This window comes from Syngnathus scovelli, chromosome 9, assembly GCF_024217435.2.
Source record: "Syngnathus scovelli strain Florida chromosome 9, RoL_Ssco_1.2, whole genome shotgun sequence".
Taxonomy (NCBI): domain Eukaryota; kingdom Metazoa; phylum Chordata; class Actinopteri; order Syngnathiformes; family Syngnathidae; genus Syngnathus; species Syngnathus scovelli.
The window spans coordinates 4867465-4891460 of record NC_090855.1 but is presented as its reverse complement, the minus strand read 5'-3'; the positions used below and the strand labels follow the sequence as shown (position 1 = coordinate 4891460).

At 42.6% G+C, this 23996-nt stretch overlaps 1 protein-coding gene across 2 annotated transcripts; it reads right to left on the bottom strand.

Moving 5' to 3' along the window:
- Positions 1-8369: 8369 nt before the first annotated feature.
- Positions 8370-23938, bottom strand: st14 (ST14 transmembrane serine protease matriptase). Of its 2 annotated transcripts, none has more exons than XM_049731210.2 (19): positions 23705-23938; positions 20401-20548; positions 19711-19868; positions 19140-19210; positions 18248-18420; positions 16596-16631; positions 15834-16065; positions 14508-14647; positions 14318-14421; positions 13925-14034; positions 13570-13700; positions 13149-13253; positions 12370-12477; positions 12175-12288; positions 11650-11769; positions 11133-11313; positions 10246-10514; positions 9555-9691; positions 8370-9472 (listed from the first exon to the last, which is right to left on the bottom strand). In XM_049731210.2, the coding sequence occupies exons 1-19, from the start codon at positions 23723-23725 to the stop codon at positions 9311-9313; spliced, it is 2520 nt and encodes an 839-aa protein (XP_049587167.1). In that variant the 5' UTR covers positions 23726-23938; the 3' UTR covers positions 8370-9310. The 2 variants fall into 2 exon arrangements, with proteins under 2 accessions (XP_049587167.1, XP_049587168.1); XM_049731211.2 differs by having other exon boundaries at positions 15834-16062.
- Positions 23939-23996: the final 58 nt, after the last annotated feature.

Here is a 23996-nt window from a genome sequence, read left to right as displayed (position 1 = left end):
TGCTCCATAAAACTATGCATGTTCCATGCAATGAGAGCAAGGCTTCCATAGGGTAGTGGTTAGTGCTCTGGGCTTTCACCCCAGCGACCCGGGTTCGAATCACAGTGCGACCAAAACATTTTCATTTACATTACATTTTTACATTTTAAAAAATTTGCAACACAGTTGCTAGTGTAACCATATAACGATACACTTCCTTCGAGCTAAGGTTAGGTTTAAAGTTAGGGTTAGAGCTAGTGTTAGGGTTAGAGCTAAGGTTAGGGTTAGAGTTGGGGTTAGAGTTAGGGTTAGAGCTAGGGTTAGAGCTAGGGTTAGGGTTAGAGCTAGGGTTAGAGTTGGGGTTTGAGCTAGGGTTAGAGCTAGGGTTAGAGCCAGGGTTAGGGTTTGAGCTAGGGTTAGGATTAGAGCTAGGGTTAGAGCTAGATTTTGGGTTAGGGTTAGAGCTAGGGTTTGGGTTAGGGTTAGAGCTAGAGCTAGGGTTAGGGTTAGAGCTAGGGTTAGAGCTAGGGTTAGGGTTAGCGCTGGGGTTAGAGCTAGGGTTAGGGTTAGAGCTAGGGTTGGGGTTAGCGTTAGAGCTAGGAATAGGGTAGGGTTAGAGGTTAGGGTTAGAGTTAGGGTTAGGGTTTGAGCTAGGGTTAGAGCTAGGGTTAGCGCTAGGGTTAGAGCTAGGGTTAGAGCTAGGGTTGGGTTTAGGGTTAGAGCTAGGAATAGGGTAGGGTTAGAGGTTAGGGTTAGGGTTAGAGCTAGGGTTAGGGTTAGAGCTAGGGTTAGAGGTAGGATTAGGGTTAGGGGTAGAGCTAGGGTTAGGGTTTGAGCTAGGGTTAGAGCTAGGGTTAGAGCTAGGGTTAGGGTTAGAACTAGGGTTAGAGCTAGGGTTGAGGTTAGCGTTAGGGTTAGAGCTAGGGTTAGGGGTTAGGGTTAGAGCTAGGGTTAGGGTTAGAGCTAGGGTTAGAGGTAGGATTAGGGTTAGGGTTAGAGCTAGGGTTAGGGGTTAGAGCTAGGGTTAGGGTTAGAGCTAGGGTTAGAGGTAGGATTAGGGTTAGCGCTAGGGTTAGGGTTAGAGCTAGGGTTAGAGGTAGGGTTAGAGCTAGGGTTAGGGGTCAGGGGTCAGGGGTTAGGGTTAGAGCTAGGGTTAGAGCTAGGGTTAGGGTTAGAGCTAGGGTTAGAGGTAGGATTAGGGTTAGGGTTAGGGTTAGAGGTAAGATTAGGGTTAGGGGTAGAGCTAGGGTTAGGGTTTGAGCTAGGGTTAGAGCTAGGGTTAGAGCTAGGGTTAGAGCTAGGGTTAGGGTTAGAGCTAGGGTTAGAGCTAGGGTTGAGGTTAGCGTTAGGGTTAGAGCTAGGGTTAGGGGTTAGGGTTAGAGCTAGGGTTAGGGTTAGGGTTAGAGCTAGGGTTAGAGGTAGGATTAGGGTTAGGGTTAGGGGTCAGGGGTCAGGGGTTAGGGTTAGAGCTAGGGTTAGGGTTAGAGCTAGGGTTAGAGGTAGGATTAGGGTTAGGGTTAGGGTTAGAGGTAAGATTAGGGTTAGGGGTAGAGCTAGGGTTAGGGTTTGAGCTAGGGTTAGAGCTAGGGTTAGAGCTAGGGTTAGAGCTAGGGTTAGGGTTAGAGCTAGGGTTAGGGTTAGAGCTAGGGTTGAGGTTAGCGTTAGGGTTAGAGCTAGGGTTAGGGTTAGGGGTTAGGGTTAGAGCTAGGGTTAGGGTTAGAGCTAGGGTTAGGGTTAGGGTTAGAGCTAGGGTTAGAGGTAGGATTAGGGTTAGGGTTAGGGTTAGAGGTAAGATTAGGGTTAGGGGTAGAGCTAGGGTTAGGGTTTGAGCTAGGGTTAGAGCTAGGGTTAGAGCTAGGGTTAGAGCTAGGGTTAGAGCTAGGGTTGAGGTTAGCGTTAGGGTTAGAGCTAGGGTTAGGGGTTAGGGTTAGAGCTAGGGTTAGGGTTAGGGTTAGAGCTAGGGTTAGAGGTAGGATTAGGGTTAGAGTTAGAGCTAGGGTTAGGGGTCAGGGGTCAGGGGTTAGGGTTAGAGCTAGGGTTAGGGTTAGAGCTAGGGTTAGAGGTAGGATTAGGGTTAGGGTTAGAGGTAAGATTAGGGTTAGGGTTAGAGCTAGGGTTAGGGGTCAGGGGTCAGGGGTTAGGGTTGGAGCTAGGGTTAGAGGTAGGATTAGGGTTAGGGTTAGAGCTAGGGTTAGGGTTAGAGCTAGGGTTAGAGGTAGGGTTAGGGTTAGAGCTAGGGTTAGGGGTCAGGGGTCAGGGGTCAGGGGTTAGGGTTAGAGCTAGGAATAAGGTAGGGTTAGAGGTTAGGGTTAGGTTTAGGTTAGGGTTAGGGTTAGAGCTAGGGTTAGGGTTAGAGCTAGAGCTAGGGTTAGGGTTAGAGCTAGGGTTAGGGTTAGAGCTAGGGTTAGAGCTAGGGTTAGGGTTAGCCTAGCTCTAACCCTAACCCTAGCTCTAACCCTAACCCTAGCTCTAACCCTAACCCCTGACCCCTGACCCCTAACCCTAACCCTACCTCAAACCCTAACCCTAGCTCTACCCCTAACCCCAACCCTAACCCTAGCTCTAACCCTAACCCTAGCTCTAACCCTAGCTCTAACCCTAACCCTAATCCTACCTCTAACCCTAGCTCTAACCCTAACCCTAGCTCTAACCCTAACCCCTGACCCCTGACCCCTAACCCTAACCCTAGCTCTAACCCTAACCCTAGCTCTAACCCTAACCCTAATCCTACCTCTAACCCTAGCTCCAACCCTAACCCCTGACCCCTGACCCCTAACCCTAGCTCTAACCCTAACCCTAATCCTACCTCTAACCCTAGCTCTAACCCTAACCCCTAACCCTAGCTCTAACCCTAACGCTAACTTCAACCCTAGCTCTAACCCTAACCCTAGCTCTAACCCTAGCTCTAACCCTAGCTCTAACCCTAGTTCTAACCCTAGCTCAAACCCTAACCCTAGCTCTAACCCTAACCCTAATCTTACCTCTAACCCTAACCCTAATCCTACCTCTAACCCTAGCTCTAACCCTAACCCTAGCTCTAACCCTAACCCCTGACCCCTGACCCCTAACCCTAGCTCTAACTCTAACCCTAATCCTACCTCTAACCCTAGCTCTAACCCTAACCCTAACCCTAACCCTAGCTCTAACCCTAACCCCTAACCCTAGCTCTAACCCTAACGCTAACCTCAACCCTAGCTCTAACCCTAGCTCTAACCCTAGCTCTAACCCTAGCTCTAACCCTAGCTCAAACCCTAACCCTAGCTCTACCCCTAACCCTAATCTTACCTCTAACCCTAACCCTAACCCTAATCCTACCTCTAACCCTAGCTCTAACCCTAACCCTAACCCTAGCTCTAACCCTAGCTCTAACCCTAACCCCTAACCCTAACCCTAGCTCTAACCCTAACGCTAACCTCAACCCTAGCTCTAACCCTAACCCTAGCTCTAACCCTAACCCTAGCTCTAACCCTAGCTCTAACCCTAGCTCTAACCCTAGCTCAAACCCTAACCCTAGCTCTACCCCTAACCCTAATCTTACCTCTAACCCTAACCCTAACCCTAATCCTACCTCTAACCCTAGCTCTAATCCTAACCCTAGCTCTAACCCTAACCCCTGACCCCTGACCCCTAACCCTAACCCTAATCCTACCTCTAACCCTAGCTCTAACCCTAACCCTAGCTCTAACCCTAACCCCTAACCCTAGCTCTAACCCTAACGCTAACCTCAACCCTAGCTCTAACCCTAGCTCTAACCCTAACCCTAGCTCTAACCCTAGCTCTAACCCTAGCTCTAACCCTAGCTCAAACCCTAACCCTAGCTCTACCCCTAACCCTAATCTTACCTCTAACCCTAACCCTAACCCTAATCCTACCTCTAACCCTAGCTCTAACCCTAACCCTAGCTCTAACCCTAGCTCTAACCCTAACCCCTGACCCCTGACCCCTAACCCTAACCCTAGCTCTAACCCTACCTCTAACCCTAGCTCTGACCCTAACCCTAGCTCTAACCCTAATCCTACCTCTAACCCTAGCTCTAACCCTAACCCTAGCTCTAACCCCTAACCCTAGCTCTAACCCTAACCCTAATCCTACCTCTAACCCTAGCTCTAACCCTAACCCTAGCTCTAACCCTAACCCCTAACCCTAGCTCTAACCCTAACGCTAACCTCAACCCTAGCTCTAACCCTAGCTCTAACCCTAACCCTAGCCCTAACCCTAGCTCTAACCCTAGCTCTAACCCTAGCTCAAACCCTAACCCTAGCTCTACCCCTAACCCTAATCTTACCTCTAACCCTAACCCTAATCCTACCTCTAACCCTAGCTCTAACCCTAACCCTAACCCTAGCTCTAACCCTAACCCTAGCTCTAACCCCTAACCCTAACCCTAGCTCTAACCCTAACGCTAACCTCAACCCTAGCTCTAACCCTAACCCTAGCTCTAACCCTAACCCTAGCTCTAACCCTAGCTCTAACCCTAGCTCTAACCCTAGCTCAAACCCTAACCCTAGCTCTACCCCTAACCCTAATCTTACCTCTAACCCTAACCCTAACCCTAATCCTACCTCTAACCCTAGCTCTAACCCTAACCCTAGCTCTAACCCTAACCCCTGACCCCTGACCCCTAACCCTAACCCTAATCCTACCTCTAACCCTAGCTCTAACCCTAACCCTAACCCTAGCTCTAACCCTAACCCCTAACCCTAGCTCTAACCCTAACGCTAACCTCAACCCTAGCTCTAACCCTAGCTCTAACCCTAACCCTAGCTCTAACCCTAGCTCTAACCCTAGCTCTAACCCTAGCTCAAACCCTAACCCTAGCTCTACCCCTAACCCTAATCTTACCTCTAACCCTAACCCTAACCCTAATCCTACCTCTAACCCTAGCTCTAACCCTAACCCTAGCTCTAACCCTAGCTCTAACCCTAACCCCTGACCCCTGACCCCTAACCCTAGCTCTAACCCTACCTCTAACCCTAGCTCTAACCCTAACCCTAGCGCTAACCCTAATCCTACCTCTAACCCTAGCTCTAACCCTAACCCTAGCTCTAACCCCTAACCCTAGCTCTAACCCTAACCCTAATCCTACCTCTAACCCTAGCTCTAACCCTAACCCTAGCTCTAACCCTAACCCCTAACCCTAGCTCTAACCCTAACGCTAACCTCAACCCTAGCTCTAACCCTAGTTCTAACCCTAACCCTAGCTCTAACCCTAGCTCTAACCCTAGCTCAAACCCTAACCCTAGCTCTACCCCTAACCCTAATCCTACCTCTAACCCTAGCTCTAACCCTAACCCTAGCTCTAACCCTAACCCTAACCTCTAACCCTACCCTATTCCTAGCTCTAACCCTAAACCCAACCCTAGCTCTAACCCTAGCTCTAACCCTAGCGCTAACCCTAGCTCTAACCCTAGCTCAAACCCTAACCCTAACTCTAACCCTAACCTCTAACCCTACCCTATTCCTAGCTCTAACGCTAACCCCAACCCTAGCTCTAACCCTAACCCTAGCTCTAACCCCAGCGCTAACCCTAACCCTAGCTCTAACCCTAGCTCTAACCCTAACCCTAGCTCTAGCTCTAACCCTAACCCAAACCCTAGCTCTAACCCTAACCCAAAATCTAGCTCTAACCCTAGCTCTAATCCTAACCCTAGCTCAAACCCTAACCCTGGCTCTAACCCTAGCTCTAACCCTAGCTCAAACCCTAACTCTAACCCTAGCTCTAACCCTAACCCTAGCTCTAACCCTAGCTCTAACCCTAACTCTAACCCCAACTCTAACCCTAACCTTAGCTCTAACCCTAACACTAGCTCTAACCCTAACTTTAAACCTAACCTTAGCTCGAAGGAAGTGTATCGTTATATGGTTACACTAGCAACTGTGTTGCAAATTTTTTAAAATGTAAAAATGTAATGTAAATGAAAATGTTTTGGTCGCACTGTGATTCGAACCCGGGTCGCTGGGGTGAAAGCCCAGAGCACTAACCACTACCCTATGGAAGTCTTGCTCTCATTGCATGGAACATGCATAGTTTTATGGAGCAGCTCACAAGCGACGATCAGTGAAGACTCCACAGCAGATGTCATCACAACACGTTGTGTACACGAACACCTAGCAAAGTACAATTTAAAATGACACTTTCGAAGTACCCAAAGTTAAACTTACAAAAGAAAACCCATAACAAATAAAACTTACACAAGAAGAGCCCTAACGTGGCACTTGACAGCTGTCGGTGTCAAATGCAAAATGTAAACAAGGACCATGTGAAAATTAGGTCAATGCAATGGTGAACGAGTCTTTTGAACAAATATTTTGGGTGAACCGATTCTAAAGTTTCAGTTCACTTGAGAACTGGAATGCACATCACTAGTACAAAACAGTGCAAGCAATTGTAGACTGCCGGTCGAAATAGCCGACTGGTTAGTGACTCGAGCTCTTGCTCGGTACACTACACGAAGTAAAAAAATAATAAAATAAATAAATAAGAAAGTGTAGCGAACGATTTGGTGAACGAGTCTTTTGAACAAATATTTTGAGTGAACCGATTCTAAAGATTCAGTTCACTTGAGAACTGGAATGCACATCACTAGTACCCTAAACAGTGCAAGCAATTGTAGACTGCCGGTTGAAATAGCCGACTGGTTAGTGACTCGAGCTCTTGCTCGGTACACTACACGAAGTAAAAAAAAATGAATAAATAAATAAGAAAGTGTAGCGAACGATTTGGTGAACGAGTCTTTTGAACAAATCATTTGAGTGAACCGATTCTAAAGTTTCAGTTCACTTGAGAACTGGAATGCACATCACTAGTACAAAACAGTGCAAGCAACTGTAGACTGCCCGTTGAAATAGCCGACTGGTTAGTGACTCGAGCTCTTGCTCGGTAAGATCATGGTTCGATCCCAGGTTCGAGAAATTACCTTGATGTGCTTTTTTTGTGCAATTAACCCTTTATTTATTCTTTTTTTTTTTTAAACCTTGTGTAGTGTACCTATTGAAGGTGTACCTACACATATTGTCATATAAAGCATGATTAAGCTGATTTTTATGTTTTAATTGGCGAATAAAGAAACAAGGAAAAAAAACACCAGACAAGTTTTAACATAAATGTTTATTAAAAATAATAATATTAAAAGCAAATTTCAAACCAGCAATCTAATGTGAAATTGCAGTAGATATATTGAAAAATAATAAAATAAATAAGAAAGTGTAGCGAACGATTTGGTGAACGAGTCTTTTGAACAAACATTTTGAGTGAACCGATTCTAAAGATTCAGTTTACTTGAGAACTGGAATGCACATCACTAGTAGAAAACAGTGCAAGCTATTGTAGACTGCCCGTCGAAATAGCCGACTGGTTAGTGACTCGGGCTCATGCTCGGCGAGAGCTTGGTTCGATCCCAGGTGCGAGGAAATACTTTTGTTGTGCAATTAACCCTTTATTTATTCTCTTTTTTTTTTAACCTCGTGTAGTGTACCTACATATATTGTCATATAAAGCAGTTAACCAAATGTCTGATTTTTATGTTTTAATTGGCGAATATAAAAACAAGGAATAAGACGCCAGACAAGTTTAAACATAAATGTTTATTAAAAATAATAATATTAAAAGCAAATTTCAAACCAGCAATCTAATGTGAAATTGCAGTAGATATATTGGATAACAATATTTAGGCGTATATAGGTATACACGTTATTTAAAAACGACTATAAGTGTTATACTACGATACAAGTGTTTACCAGCTCAGTGGCCTAAGAGGAGAGTGTCCGCCCTGAGTTTGGGAGGTTGTGGGTTCAAACCCACAGCCGAGTCATACCAGTGACTATAACAATGATACCCATTTCTTCCCTGCTTGGCACTCAGTGTAAGGGGTTGAAATGGGGCCCCCCCCTGCTGCTCATTGGGACTTTTGGGACTCATTCACATTCAAATGATCAGTTCACGTTCTGCAGGAGCCTGATCATTGAATCAAGTGTGTTTAACGAGGGAAACTTGGAAAACATGGAGCAACGCGGCCCTCGAGAACTGGACTTGGACTGATTCTAAAGATTCAGTTCACTTAAAAGAACTGGAATGCACTTCACTCCAGTGGTGCTCGGTTTTTAATGAAGACAGAAGCGATCGTACGACCCTTGCCGTACGTGTACGCTCCTCCTTGAACACTCCATGCCCGTCTCGCGGGCTAATAGGACAGAGCTGTGACAAAAGCTGGTATTATTGACAATATGAGTTTGTCTTGTCACCTGGGTTCCCCAGGTAGGCGTGCGTCCGCGCCAGAGGGACGTGAACAACATGCTCATTACCTCACTATCATGTCTCACAAGACATGTGCATTTGTTATGTACAACATGGCCCAGTCAAACCCAAATCAAAGAATGAATTCAAAGAGGAATTGGGGAACACAATCAGAATTGTTTATTGTTGAACTTGCACAAAAAAAAAACTATGCCTCTACTATCGCTGCCACATAGTGTACAAAAATATTGGTCTATAGTAAATTCTTTGAAAACCAATGTTCATTCTGGGATTGTTTACTCTCCTAAATACTTTAAAAGATTTAAAAGTTACTAATAAAACTAATATACATAGTATTTTCATCAAATTAAAATCATGTAGGTGGATTGGGGGGGGGGGGGGGGTGCTAAGGGATGAAAGCTCAGCCATAACTGTTGACCAACAAATATAGCTGACAAACTATGTAACAGATCCACAGAACTTCTAATAGGTATTTCCAAAATGGCCCTGAACATCAAGTTTGGTGATTTTCCAGCGCTTCACAGATTTTACCTCTCACAGGCAAATTTTGATTATCAAGGCATGTTAATAAGGTAACAAGGTTTTCTAACTTTGGACATTGCATTTCCACCCCCTGAAAAAAAAAATCTCCAGTGACATAAAGGCTATTAAACAAGCATTATGAGTTCCTATTTGTTAACTAAAAACAAGAAATAAAAAACATGAGGTCAAATCTCCTGAAAAGCACTTAAAAAAAAACGTTACATTTTTGTCACTCAGACAATACTCATGGTTCATATTTGGATTTTTATCTTTGGTGAGGAGATTTTAATCTGTAAACAATGATAAGATACAGTGGTTGGTTACAATAGCAAATGTGGCCAATGTGTGCATGTGTGTGTGCGTCACTGTTGGCTTGGGAGGAGGGATAATACCAGAAAAAAAGTGCTTGGACTCATTGGAATGAGGATCTGGGTCCATGTATTGCCTCCTCAGTCCGTTGCTGCCGGTCAAGAAAATACAGATGGGAATGCTCCATGTCTTTTAGTTCGACCTTCCAAGCTCGTCATCCCTCCCGCTCTGCTCTTTGTCACATGATCAAACCCCCGTCTCCTTTTTGATCCATTCTCTCAGCTTGGTGACACGAGTATAGACACCAGGCTTGTTGCGGCGAGCGCAGCCTTCACCCCAGCTCACTATCCCAGCCTGGAACCACTTCCCGCTCTCCTCAAAACACACGAGGGGGCCTCCGGAGTCTCCCTAGGTCGTAAAAGAAGGGTTACGAGTTTGGCGCTGAGAGCACTCACAGAAGTGTGAAGAACATCTATTAGTTTCCTCTCACCTGACATGCATCGACTCCTCCGGCTAAGAATCCACTGCAGAGCATCCGCGAGGTCACCTGGCCCTCCGTGACGACGTTGCACACCGAGTCGTTGATGATTTTCACCGACGCCTTCTGTAGAAGCTGCACCTTTTGACCTGAGAAAACAGGACAAAGGGGTCAGTGCTCCACAATGTTCGCCCCTCAAATCAAAGGTGTTAATGGGCTGGATTAGTGTTAGCTAATGAAGGTTTAAGAGGCTTCCCAGAGGAGCGGCGCCCGTCTTGATGTATGGATATGGGGAAAGGCTTAATGGAATAGAGCAGATTAGAAAAAGATGAGAGGCGGGAGAGAAGCACGGCATGATGTGAGAGAGAACCAAGTAGGAAGGACATTAAAGGTAAGAAAGGGGATGGGAGAGATAAAAAGAGGAAGCAGAGAGTGATGGAAGATGAAGAGCTGAGCTGAATAGCTCATTGTGAGAGCAATGGGGGAGGAGTGCAACGTCTTAACTTTGATGAGTGTTGGATATGCAAAGTGGAGAAACACACACACATGCACACGCACACACACAACGGAGAGAGGGGGGGGGGGGGGGGGTCCACCCAAAATTGGGGAATAATAGCTGAAATGTACAGAATGGGTTTAATAATCAGCCATTTTAAAAATAGAGCAAGATTGAAGATGGAAGCAGAATGTGTGTGCTGAATACCTCCTTCTCGGCGCGCGCCCCAACCCGTGACCGAGCAGGACATGCCTGCAGGGAAGACGTGGGAGGAAGCGGGTAGGCAGATGGGTTGGATAGTATTCGTCAATTGCAGAGGCTCGCTGAGCTCCAGCAGGGCAATGTCATAGTCAAAGGTCATCTGGTTATAATCCGGGTGGCTGATGATCCTCTTCACGGAGCGGCGCTGGACGTTATCTTGCCTGTACTGGTCCTGCATGCCGCTGTACGTTTGCCAGTTGGCTGCAACGTGATTTCTGTTTCAGCGAGGAGGACGCAGAGGTTATGTAATTGCAAAAGAAGTGTGAAAAGATTGAATACTTGGTGGAATAAAGAAATTCAAGTCAGCATCATTAATCTTTGCAAGGTGCAATTTACATTCATTGTTTAGTTGCACTGTTTACACTCCTTATGATGATTTATTGGAAAGGAAAAGTCCCATTTGTAAATACTTTGATTAAATAATGTTCCATTTGGCAAATATCAATATTTAGTGGAAATCTGCAGAAACAATCAACTTCCTCTTCAATTATGTGCCTCATGGAGTATCAGCATGGATAGTGCTCCACCTACAGGCCAGTACGAGAAGTGCAGCTCTGTCCTTACCCAAAATGAGATGTAAATGTAGGCCCCCCCCAGGGGTTTTCTGAATTAACTGTATCATCAGGGGCTCTTTTTCAGACTTTGAAATTTGTATAATTTGTCCTCTGTTGTGCATAGTTCAAGTTTTTTTTCCCCCAAGAAGAGTGCATAATGAGATCTGATAAAATGTCAAATACGCAATGAATAATAAAACACGATAACAGTATGCACAAGAGAGCCCCTCTGTGTTTATACATTAAGTGTATATATTGTGTCTCTCAGCTGTGACTCACGCTGGGTCGTGGGTAACAAAACAGTGGGCAGCCGAAAGGAGCCACTTTTCCGAGATGATGGAGGCCCCGCAAACGTGCCCGTTGGTCAGTAAGTGCAGGCTGACCTGCCAAGGCCATTCCCCGAGCTCGGCGTTTTGGCCTCCCACGATACGATTCAGTTTATACGGCCTGGTACCGCAATCTGAGGATGAAAATGAGATAAGATGCCTTAAAGCAATTCTATTAGGAACATTAATAAAAGGCAGAATGTCACATTGTGATCAAAAATGAGAAACGTACACCAACCGTACCCTGAGGCTAAATTTGAATAAATAAATGATAAGATAAAAGCTGCATTCAAAGAATTAAAAAAATAATGCAGGAAATGCCTACGGCTTTTTTTTTTTAAAACAGCGAAATGCAGAGCGCTCGACACCGTTTTTTTCATAATCTGCTTGAAATGACAACGGGGAGATTAAAGCTGCTTTCAGTTGAATACTGAACATAGCAAGGGACAATAAAAATCAAGACTACTTACTACAGCCGGCCTCATCTGAGTAATCGCCGCAGTCGTCGACGCGGTCACATTCAGCGTTGACTTTATTAACGCAGTCGCCGCTCTTACACTTGAAGCTGAAGTCGGAGCAGATGCCCGGGGCTGCCAGGCGGTCGGGTGAGGACAAGCCAGATCAAAACACATTCAATATTCAAATCGAGCGCTAACTCCAACCAAAACAACAGCATGCAATCAGCCAGACTTCAAAGTCAGCTTTAAATGGGGGAAATGCAATGTGATTGAGAAGATATCATTGATTAGGTGTATTGATTGGTCTAATATCCTGCTTTATTCACAGAAGTGGAAAACAAGAGAAAACTCAAGAGTAGCCTTTGTGTAAAACACAAAAAGCAAGAAGTGCAGAGTGAGGAAAAATACATTCAAGGAAGACTTTACGTCTGCTGCTGGCTAAAGCCTGCATGAAGCACTTAATGGCTCGCGCTTATATGCTTATAAATCACTCCGAATGCATGACCGAGCTGCGGAAGAATAAGCGGCGCCACTTACAGGTTTCACACGAGGCCTCGTCACTGCCGTCCTTGCAGTCCATCCTGGTATCGCACACGACGTCCTGAGGCAAACACATTCCATCCCCGCAGCGCCACTCGTTTGTCTCGCAGCCTGTATTTAAATGGCAGAGACATTACTTTGGAATAGGCAAAAGATTAAAAAAAAAAAAAAACACGGGTGGAGTTGACTTACTGCAGCTTTCCTCGTCGCTGTTGTCCCCGCAGTCATTAACGCGATCGCAAACCCACAGATTAGGTTTGCACAAACCGTTGCGGCAGTGAAATTGGCCCTCGCCACATTCTGAGGGAAAGCAACGTCGCTTTTGAAGCAAATGAGGAAGGAAAACTAAACGCTTCAGGCACAAATGACTTCAAATATACATTGACGCTTGCAACATTAACAATTAGTGGAAAGTTAGCTTCGAAACTTTACTTTATTTATAGCATACTTTAAAACATCTATTGCTGTGGTTTACATGGAGTAAAGTACTGGCACACATTTGGAAAGGCAGGGAAAAAGCTGTGAGCAAGCTTTGAGGAAAGTGTCCAAAAACAAAATGCTCTTTAAAGTCTGCTAGTATTTGTAACATCACTCTATCCTTTTTATTATCTCCTACACTGTGTGGAGCAATTTATTGGGACAGGCTTCAGTTTGTACTTTTTTTTAAAAGACATGTTGGACAATTTTGTGGGCCTCCTGGGATTTTGGTTTATGCTTTCCTATCCTGTCAGATCAGAGCTAGATGACCCAAAAAAAAAACTGGAGGTTTAAATGTTCGAATACTAAAAATGCCTGAGTAAAGCTGCCTCGTTGTTTCTAAAAGAAAATAATATATTTGTCAGCCATAATCAAAACAAATAAGGTGAAAATCTCACTTGCACCCTACAGACTTATTTAGCAATAGTTAATTCAAACAGTGCTGATAATTGAGAAAATTCCTGAGAAAAAAAATGATTGGATAAGAAACATACGGCATTTCATCTCGTCGCTCATATCACCGCAGTCGTTCCAGCCGTCACAGTTGAGTTCTCTGGCGATGCAAATACCGGAAGCGCAGGCAAACATGTTGGGGCAAGCTGGAGCAGAAGAAATGGAAAACTGAAAAGAATACCACTTGCAAGATATCTTTACAATTGTCACGTTGCCATCGCTCATCCCCTTTGATCAGTGCAATTATAAATCCATTTGTGAAGCCCAGGGCTTTCAGACGGAGGAGTGCTCCTGAGTGACACTAGCAAAAAAAAAAAAAAAAAAAAATGGCCTCAATAAACAACTGCTCTGACTATTAGTACTGCGGGAGTTTCTCTGACACAAATCACAGCTCAGTTTGACAGTTAGCCAACCACCATATAATGGAAGGATCTTCTCACTCTCAAGCCAGTTTTAACTCACGGTTTCCGGGATCGTAGGCGATGTATTCAGCGCTGAAGCCTTTGTCGGTGTACGACTCGTCCGAGTGGAAGGTCACTTCTAAGGTGTTAGTATTGCTGGTTAGAGCCAACGAGGTCAGCTCGCCACAATACCTGGTGTAAGATAACTTGATGAGGACACATTTTTTTACTCAGAGGACACGTCATTAGGTACGGCACAAAAGATTTCAGGATTTGTGGTGACGACAGGTTGCATTTGGCAATGCCGCATTTTTTTTTTTTTTGGAGACAACTCGACTGTGTTATACCATTGTGCAGTGTACCTAATGTAGTGTCCGGTGAGTGATTAATCACAATAATATACAGTAAGAACTTACCTTTTTCCCATAACTTGCAAATAATCTTTGTGACATGAACGAACATCCACTCCAGGCTCTTTCATTCGGAACAGGGTGAATTTCACACGCACTTTTTTCCCAGGAGCGACCTAAATCAGAAAAGCGTTTATGTCATTACAAGCTTATTTACTCATACAGGCATGCACGTAAGGACATGTAGCCGTAACATTTGGAAGTTGGATGCATATGAGCTGCAGAGCTCAGCTCCATCTGCAGTGGCCTGACAGATGAAGATGGAGGAGATACTGAACAGCTTGGCTGCTGTAATGCTGCCTCAGCGTTCTTCTTATGGCAGGCTGATGGAGGGGGAGGAAGGAAACGGTAGGGGGCGTGTGTGTGTGTGTGTGTGGGGGGGGACTCATCGTTGCAAACCTTAATGGTCCACTTGCAATCCACAGCAGGAGGATAGAAACTCGGGTAGAGAGGGGAGGTGAAGACTCCTGAGCTTGCAGTCAGGACGCTGCCACAGGTCTTGACTGGAAACAATGCATCACACGTTTAATCTTGCATCAGCAGGGACCATAAAAGTGCTGGAGGTGGCACAATTTGTGGGCTTATTTACCTTTAGATTTAGGGATGGCTTTGTACAATGCCTTAAAGCCGGGCCGCTGGACCTCACTATCGGTTATTAGGTTGATGAGCATGATGTTACCGGATGAGACCACCTCCAGAGGGTTGGACGGGGGTCTGTGACCACATTTCCTAGGGGAGGCAATAAACAATATTCTTCATAATAAATAATGTTCATAATAAATGTTTTGAATTATCTTGGTCTTTACAGAATAGCATTTAAAAGGTTTGCAGATAAAAAAAATATATCACGTTGTGTTAAGAGAAGCATTTAGCATTTTTTTTTTTTTGCACCAAACTTTCGTTACAAAGCTTTTTTACTTTTTCTATATACGGTAAAAGGTGTGGCGGGAGAAATCGAGCGTCTTGCATTAAGCTTTGAGTCATTTCACTCTAAACATCAATGTCACAAACAAGATTGAAATGATTTAATTTGAAAATAAATCAATAAATAAGCAAGGCGAGATGGAGAAAGATAAATAAGGAGAGATGAGATTGCTTTGGAGGAGATTCAAAGTCAAACGATAGGGGGGGGGGGGTGTTATCAAAACTTTTGATAGAGGTGCGCGCATGTGTGTGTGCGGGTGTGAAAATGAGCGCAAACGCACTCACGTACCTTAGTCAAATAAAACCTTTAAAAAAAACGTTATGCTACAGCGCTCATAAAACACCTTGTCACCTTGGATAAAACTGATCGCTCAATAGTATGTTACGCACCACATTAGGTGTATTTGTTCCGCAATCTGAATTTGCACTTGACGGGCTTATACGTTTGAGAATGTAATCCTTCCCCCCCCTACAGACAAAGTGCAATTACACACAACACTGTGGGTGGGATTAAGGTTGGCACCTTTCATAGATTTGAAGGTCTTTTTAGGCCAACTCAATCTCACTGAGGTCGAGAAAGTTAACCATAAATGCAGCGCTAAGGGCTTCAGGGCCAAATAGAGGCTGGGTTGGTTGTACTCACAAATCCAGTGAAAGGACTGAAGTGGAACGTATTTTTCAGCCACATCAAAACAACTTTCATCCCTGTGTAACAGTGATTCATCGTAGGGTGTCCCTTTGGGAATACTGTAGGACTACATTTCCTCTCTGTCTGATCTTCAAGGATAAATAAATTAGCCTAACATCGGTTGAGCCCTATTAAACAAATCCTGGAGAGGTTTTAAGTCCAAACGAGAATGCGATTTATGTCCGAGTGACGTCCTGATGCTGTTGGGAGAGTAAAATGAGTCTCTTTAACGTTATGCCTCCGCTGGGAGGCAGCGACGCACAGAATGACAAAACATTTAGGTTTATTTTATTTGGAACTTACTCTGTGATGGCTTGAGAATCATCAGGACTCAAGGAATCATAAATGGAGACAAAGTCATCGGAGCAGTCGTCTTCCACGTGGAAGAATGGAAAGGCCACGGAGATGACGTTGGTTTCCAAGGCTCGGATTTGCCACTGGCAGCGGGAATGCGGAGGGTAACTGCTGGGGTACCCCGGAGAGGTAAACTCGGACGCCGTTTCTTCGGCCTCCAGCCGGAAGAAACATTCTTCTGCTAAGCACACATGGATTAATTCACATTGCTAACTTGAGCTCCATTAGTACTGAGCAATCTAAAGGGAGCCAAAATAGTATGATAAAAAAGGATGGCGAAAAAGACTATTTAAATCTTGGCGTTGCATTTTGACAGCTACTTTAAAGATAATTTTAATGTGAGGTTAAATATGTATGATCAAGCACCATAATTAATTTATTTTATTTAAGGCAGACTGATTTTTTTCATTTATTGATTTATTTTTAAAAACAATTTGCGGCTTTCGTAGTTCAAAGCGGCTGGCATGCGACTTTTTAATGGAAGGAGACTGACAAAGAACTCAAAGAACGAAGATTCTCTGTATAGTTGTGTTTAAACTGAGGGAGTGCTAAATAAATTAGAAATCAAAACGTGCTTCATGATGACTGACTGGTCGGATTTTGACTGTGGTTAAAAAAAAAAAAAAAAAAAAAAAAAAAAGACAGGCCCAGCGTGGGTGAGATATAGAAATTACAGCCTTGAGTGACTGAAATTGGACAGATTGTACTTACGAACTCGGGGGTTCCTGGCCATGCGGGGGTCAGTGACTAGAGGCAGACAAAAAAGGAGAGAGAGCGTTAGAACGATGAAGAAAGGCCGAAATATGTCACTGATGCTCAGAGGCAACAAGACTTTGATGTAGAGGCCTAAAATATTTAGCTTTGCACATTTTCTCTTCCATTTCCCCGCCTTTAGGGGGCAAACGGCCATGCTGTGTATGGCTTTTTCTCATCCATCTCACCTTGCCTTAAAGCAGCAAGCCATACATCTCTGCTTAAGGATCGACGGCAAGGACATCAAATCACACCCACAGAAATCATTTTCAAGAGAGCCAAACGTCTCAAGAGTCGCAAGGTCAGCTATTGGCTAGTGGCCAGCTTGTGGATAAATGCAATGGGGAATACCGGCAAGACAGAATGAAGAATAATGTGCCTCTCCAAACGGGCCACACGAGGAACCCAAATGTATGAATGCACAATGGCTGGTGGCGTACAAGCAGCCGTCTGCGAGATGCCTTATTATCTTATCAGCAGAACTCTAAGTGAGCTCTTCTAATGTAATGCATACTGCACAGAATAGCAAAGTTGATATAGGATGACAGCAAGCTCCTGACTGTTGGGCTCAAATACGGCGGGGATGTACGCAGGCGGACGCCATTGTCAAAAAACTTCTTGTTGAACTAGTGTAAGCAGCTACACTGACCAGAGGAGAAAGTTTTCATTTTTGTGTGGCTGGTCTACTTTTTTGTTTCATTACACAGAACCTAAGTAAACAGCACAGTACACTTTACATTCGGGCGTATTAGATGCTGGTGGAAAATATGCTATGTGTTTGAAAAGGTTCATATTAATGTAGTAAGAGAAGCAGGGGTGGAGCTACGGGGTGACCAAAGGGTGGCCATGGCCACCCCGTGACAGTCTCTGGCCACACAGATGGCCACACCTACCCCGAGGGGGAAATGATATCTAATTTTTTTGTCATTTTCACATGGATGCAGTATTCTTAGGTGCCTTGATACTAAGTCACAACTATATTTTTTTAATTCACGATAAATTTAATGAACAGTACTGAACGCAAATTTTAGGAAATGACATTCAATTTCAGTCAAGTCAATCAATATCATTACTTTTACACATAAGCAAGCTAGTAACACGGATGGGAAGTCATTGTTTATCATAATCATTTGAGGATTTTGAATAACATGCAGGAATTTCTTTTTTTATCTGAACTATCTAAAAATAACAATAATAATGTTTTGAGGGGAAAAAAGAAAAATAGTTCTTGGACTTAATGTGGTTTGCTGTTCAGCACTTGTGTGCCGTCCTTAAACATTTTTTTTTTTATGCAAAAATAAACTGCATTCAGGGAAGGTGAGACAATCACAGTATGTGATTATTTTTTGACTCTTCAAAGATAATTGTGTTGAAGGGTGGATCTTTTATACATGTATTGAGCATGAAATATTAAAATGACAATTTTGTTATTCATCTGGTTAAGAAGTTCAAAAAAATCCTATAAAGCTCCCCTGAGAAGAACTGATAAAAATATGGTGGTGCCCTCTCCATCATTTCAGCTGCCCACCCCTGGCGTAGCAAATCAATGCAATCAAAGTGTCTGTCAAATTTCAAAGCCGCATGTCAATCAAAAAGCAAGTCATGCTTACGTGTGGCCGTGATTTCACTGATCTTGAGAGGACCAGAGCTCCTCGTGCTTTGCTGCTCCGTTATTCCCTTCTCCAAGGTCTCTGACACCAGCTCTTCAGAAATCTCTGGCACAACCTCGAGGTCCTCTTTTGGGACATCAAATTCGGACCAATAGTAAGCGATCACACCCTCACTGCAACAAGCAAAAAAAAAAAAAAATAATGCTCATAGGGACAAAATTGATAAATTAAGCGGGTGTGATGTCATGCTGATACTGCCATCTAGCAGCGACTATGTACTGTGAACACTCACCAAAAAGGTTAAAAAAAAAAAAAAAGAACTAAATTTACTGTTTGAGCTGGTGTGCAGACAACACAAAGATTTTCACTTTAGCTTGTTTGTTGTTTTTTTGGTGAGGCTTCATAATCCAGTAAGGTTAACAATCAAAATCATCTTTGAAAGAAAAAAAATAATAATTAACAAAGTACAATAGTATTCTAGAGGCTTGTCATGAACTTGGAATGACATGAGTGGAAGCGACGTGCACATCCAAAATATGCAACTTTGCGTGAATCATGAAATGACAAACACATGAATCACCTTTGTGATCCACCGCATCTGAATAAAGCAAGCATGAAATCATCTCCTTTGCCGCCCGACTTGAGTAAATAAAAAATTAAAAATTGTAGTTTGGGTTTGGAAAAATTGCCTTTTGTGAAACTTCAAAAAATATTAAATTGATTACTCTGAACCCGACAGGCCTCCATTTTGGTTTTTTGATTCAGTTCCTGTAAGCATGATTAAAATGGGTTTAAAAAAATGTAATCACAATGGCTTCAGTGTGAATTCTTGATTGCTTAACATTTACGCAATAATGACTACCATCATCATTACCCCAAACACTAAAAGTACCTGAATGCCGTGACAACAGACTTTGTGTAGTACTCAGCAAGCAACGGATCCTTCTTCAGGTTTTCCTCCAGCTGTGCAGAGAAAATGTACATTTTAGGAACAGATAATGTACCTTTGCTTGCTCTTCCCTAAAGACATCAATCCATTTGAATAGACAAGTATATAAAAATGATTTTAATAAAAACACAATACTCAAATAAAGCGTCTTGTTCAGTCTCTAAGATGTGAAACGAACGTAAACACAACTGTTAGCATCGTTAGTTAATGGTGAGTTAATCAAACTGAGGCCAAATAATAAATATAGTATGCATAAATGTATTTATGTGTGTTGCTTTTTAGATGTGGATCAACTAGTTTACAACTAATGTACACACAGTAGAGAATGAGCCTTAATACTGCACCTTCTCTCTCCATAAATATTTTACAGGTCAGGCATTAACAATGTTGTGAACCACTGTGCAAAACAAACTACAGTAGTAGTAAGAATAAATCATTTGATTATTTTGATGGACCAAATAGTATGTGCAAGCGTGATAAAAAAATATGCATGACCTTTTAGCATCAAACTCACAATTGTTTCCAGTTTGACTGCCAGTTCTTCAAATTCAGGGCTGCTGGTGTCCTCCAGCTCCTGTTTGTATTCGGCATCGGGTATCGTCATGTGGCCGCTGAACATCAGCGTCTGAGGTTTTAGCTGCCGACTGATGGTGGCTTCTTCAGCATCCTTAACTGAGAAGGCGAAATAGAGTTTTTCAACTGCACATCATATTTTTTTTCATCAGATGAAACTGAAATGCTATTTTCAAAGCCGTGCAGATTGATCTGGAGTTGAGAGGACAAATAAACTGCCTGCTATGTCAAGGGGCCGCTAATCAAAACTTCACAGAGCTTTTTGTCAGAACCCAGCATGTGGAAATGACAGGCAAACTTTTTTTTTTTTTTTTGCCTCACATTATTTAAAAGGAGAAAGTCAGCGCTGTCACATGAGCTAAAGCTAATGGGAAATCAAAAACATCCAAACAAGCCATTGTAGCAATCTCCTGTCAAGGAGCTTTCACGATAAGTATAAACACTGATTTTGATGCTAGCTTTGTCTGCACGCAAGCTGACATCGGCCGGGGGTAAACACTTCAAAACATCTTATCAAATCTTACAAAAAATAACTTTGATTTATGCAAAAAGTAACATCCTCAACATAAAAGCATACTTCAAGTCTTTATAAAATGGAAGATAATGACGGAAGCTTTCAAACATCACTCACAGACAAAAAACCAAATTAGGAAAGCAGTCACAGCAGCAAGGACGAGGACTGCCACCAGAATCCCGATCACAGCGCCGAGCTTCCGCTTGGATGAGGCTTTCTCTTTGCTGGTTAAGAAGTCGATCCGCTCGTTGCGGTCACTATGGCCCTGAAGGAAGGAAATCATATTTGAGCATAAAACAAATTGGACTTTATTTGAACTGTTAAAAATAAGTTCCTGCAGGTAAGTTGTTTGTCTAGAGTTTGGTTGCCGCAGGGAAAAGAATAATCATGTTTAGTTTTTACTAATCAGACAAACTTTTTATTAGAACATTTTCTCCATGCACATTGAGACATTGAGTGAACCATATATGAAGGATTCATACTCAACAGAATGTTCTCCCGAAAATAACAATCTCTTGCAAGCTTGAAGAAGAAACTAAGTGGTAGAAAATTGATGGATGTATGGAAATTAGCCGACTTTATTGTGCAACGAGTCCGGCATTTCCCATTTACATTTGTTATTAAAGTTAAGATAGATTGTTTCATTATTTGTATGTTTTATTATCAGCTGTGCTTACTTTTTATGCGCCACAATAAAAAGGTTTTAAAACTTAAAATGTGTTAACTTGTGCCTATTTCATTCAAATTAGAGATTTTTATTGGGTATTTTTTTTATTATTTTATCGTTAACAAAACTTGTATGCCTGTCAAGACAGTTAAAATGTTATTAAGGAATGGCGGCACAGTTAAAGATTTTATGATAGTGACAATTTGACCAGAGAACAAAATTCCAATTACCGGGTATATCCATTATTTCCTATGGGGAAAATCGCAATCAATCAGCGGCTCAGCCACTGGACTGTGTTCAAGTTGTACTTTGTAAAGCGTTTTTTTTTTTTTTTTTTGGAACCATCTGCCTTAACTACTGGCTACTGCTCTTGAAAACAGTCTGTGTGAAATCATTTATAAAAGAGGATTAATCTCGGACAGTTTAGTGCAGAACAACACTGTGTGGTTAAAAAGAAAAAAAAGCTTAAGTGCGTAAGGTTGTAAGAGGTTGTAAGAACAGCAAGCAGTAACGTAAGTAAATTTGCAAGACTGGTCAAACCTGTTTGGGGTTGTGGCAAAAAAAAAAATCCCACATTCTTGTCCGAGCCTGAAGGAGATGAGCGAAGAAGCCCGAGTGCCATTAGGGATGGAAAACCGCATCGGTATTAAATCAATTTGTCAGGCGGGCCGGCCCTTACGATGGGGGCTCAATTACATGAGTCGCGATGATAACTCACTGCAATTAAGGCCTATTCTTACTCAGCGCTGGTTTCCACACACGCCGGCTAAGTGGAATCTCAAACGGCAATCATGGGCCGGAATGAGAGAAATCTTTAGCGATGAGGTCAGCGAGTGCTCTGGGGGCCTCCCGCCTATCAGTTCTCTCCTCCATCAATTAATCACGGCTTAATAAAACCATTAAGCAATCTCTATCATGGTCCATTCTTCACTCTGGGAATGAGATATGATCCCCTTTTTTAATGATGTGAAGCGTTCTTCTTTTGCTGAACCCTGCAAATAAGGCAGAATCCATCCCTTTTCTTGACAGAGTAAGCCAAATGTCCCACAGCAACACTCTCGTCTAGTGTTCCTTCCATTCATCCAGCCACTCATCCATTCATCCACCCACTCATCCATTCATCCACCCACTCATCCATTCATCCACCCACCCATCCATCCACGTATCAAATTTCTGTACTGCTTACTGCATCCTCATTAGCGTGGAGCTGGATTTTATGACTTGAGATAGTTTATTTATTTATTTATTTATTTATTTATTTATTTATTTATTTATTTATTTATTTATTTATTTATTATTTTTCTATTTTCAGAGTACAAAAACAAGTAGGAATAGTTACAATAAGTTAATATTTGAGAAGGCCTATAATGATAAAAATTTAAATATGATAATGATGATAATTGATGTATGAAATGTTTCACTGCAAAGGATCAGCCACAGAGCAATTTGCGCTGAAGATGATGGTGGTACATAAGAAAGTTCTGGTATACACATGTCTGCAAAGTAATGTCGGCTTGGAATCAAATAAAAGATTAGTATCATTGGAACATTAACATTTGAAAGTGAGCATTATTGTCTCTTGTAATGGTAACACTGATTAAGCTGCTGTTTTGGATCTCATTAGGTGAGCCTGATGAGGTGGCCTGCAAGCACATTGGTAAACAGCTCAATATTTTACTTGGTAACTCTCCTACTTATGTTTTCTACTTTATTATGTTCTTGGTTTACAACAGAAGCCATAAGTGAGGTGGTCTACTTATGTCATATACTCTATCTCAAAAGCTGGTTGTGTCACTAGAGAGAAATTTCCAGGTAACAACAGAGACTAAAAGAATACATTTAAAAACATGCTAAAACGTGTATGTCTGAAAAGGAGTTATGCAAAACTATGTCTATTTCTCTGAAGCGGTGGTGAATGTGAGCAGCACTATGTAACCGTTAATGAACGTTTGGAGGGAAAGCTTCACCTTTGGCCAACTGTCATTTTTGCTGGTTAAGAGTGATGTCATACTCTGCTGGCCATACGAAACGAAAGCAAACAGTAATCCGACCATGTCTTGGTTGAGTGCAAATTTCTTGTATAGTGGACTGGTGAATCATTAAGATGTCCTCAAATTTGCGACATAGGGTAAAAACAAATGAATTTGGATGAAATGTGCATTTAAATTAACGACGATGATCCTGAGAAATATTGTTACAAAAAGGTCAAATAGTCAACCTACAATAGAATAATCATCTGGGGGCCATATATGGTGCCTTTGCAAAGGTGTCCAAATGCCGGTGTTTAGAGCAATAATAAATATAAGATGGCTTAGTTGATGAACAGTGTCAAATAATCATCATCATCATCATCATTTAAAAAAAAAAAAAAAAAAAAGTGGAGAGTTTCGGGATGACAAATGCGGCTCATTAGGAAACACTGAACGTTTCCTTTCCTATTTTCTGATCATTAATTTACCAGATTTAAATCTGTATTCATTATTTTAGGCAATTATTATCCAATAATCATTACCGTTTGAGTTACACCACTCCTTGACCAAGCCTTCATGAGAAGTAGGCTACAACACAACTGTCATATTAACAACAACTCGAGTTGCAGCCTATACGTGTTGGCATTTCCATTTTTGGGTGGGAGACTGGATTAATTTTGTAATATTGCGCGCACATAAAATATTTTAAACAATGTAAATACAAAGTAAACAAATAAGTAAGAAAATAAGTAAATAAATAATCAGTTTCGGTGTGTTCACTCACGTCGTATCTCGCAGCATACATCCTCAACGTCGCTCCAAACCAAAAAGATACGAACCCTCTAGACCCTCTGCAACCCGCTTTGTATTATAAGCAAAAGATCAACGTTTGTGCTGTTAAAAAGCACAAAAAGCGGTGAACGAATTAAGTTTTATCCCAGTTAAATGAAATCGGACAACTTCCTGTGTCGACACAGGTTGGAAACGCTTAAAAAAAAACTCTTCCCTCCACACCTATTTCACACGCCACGCCCACAAATACCTGCAGACGCTCACTGACGTAATTGGTGTTCCGG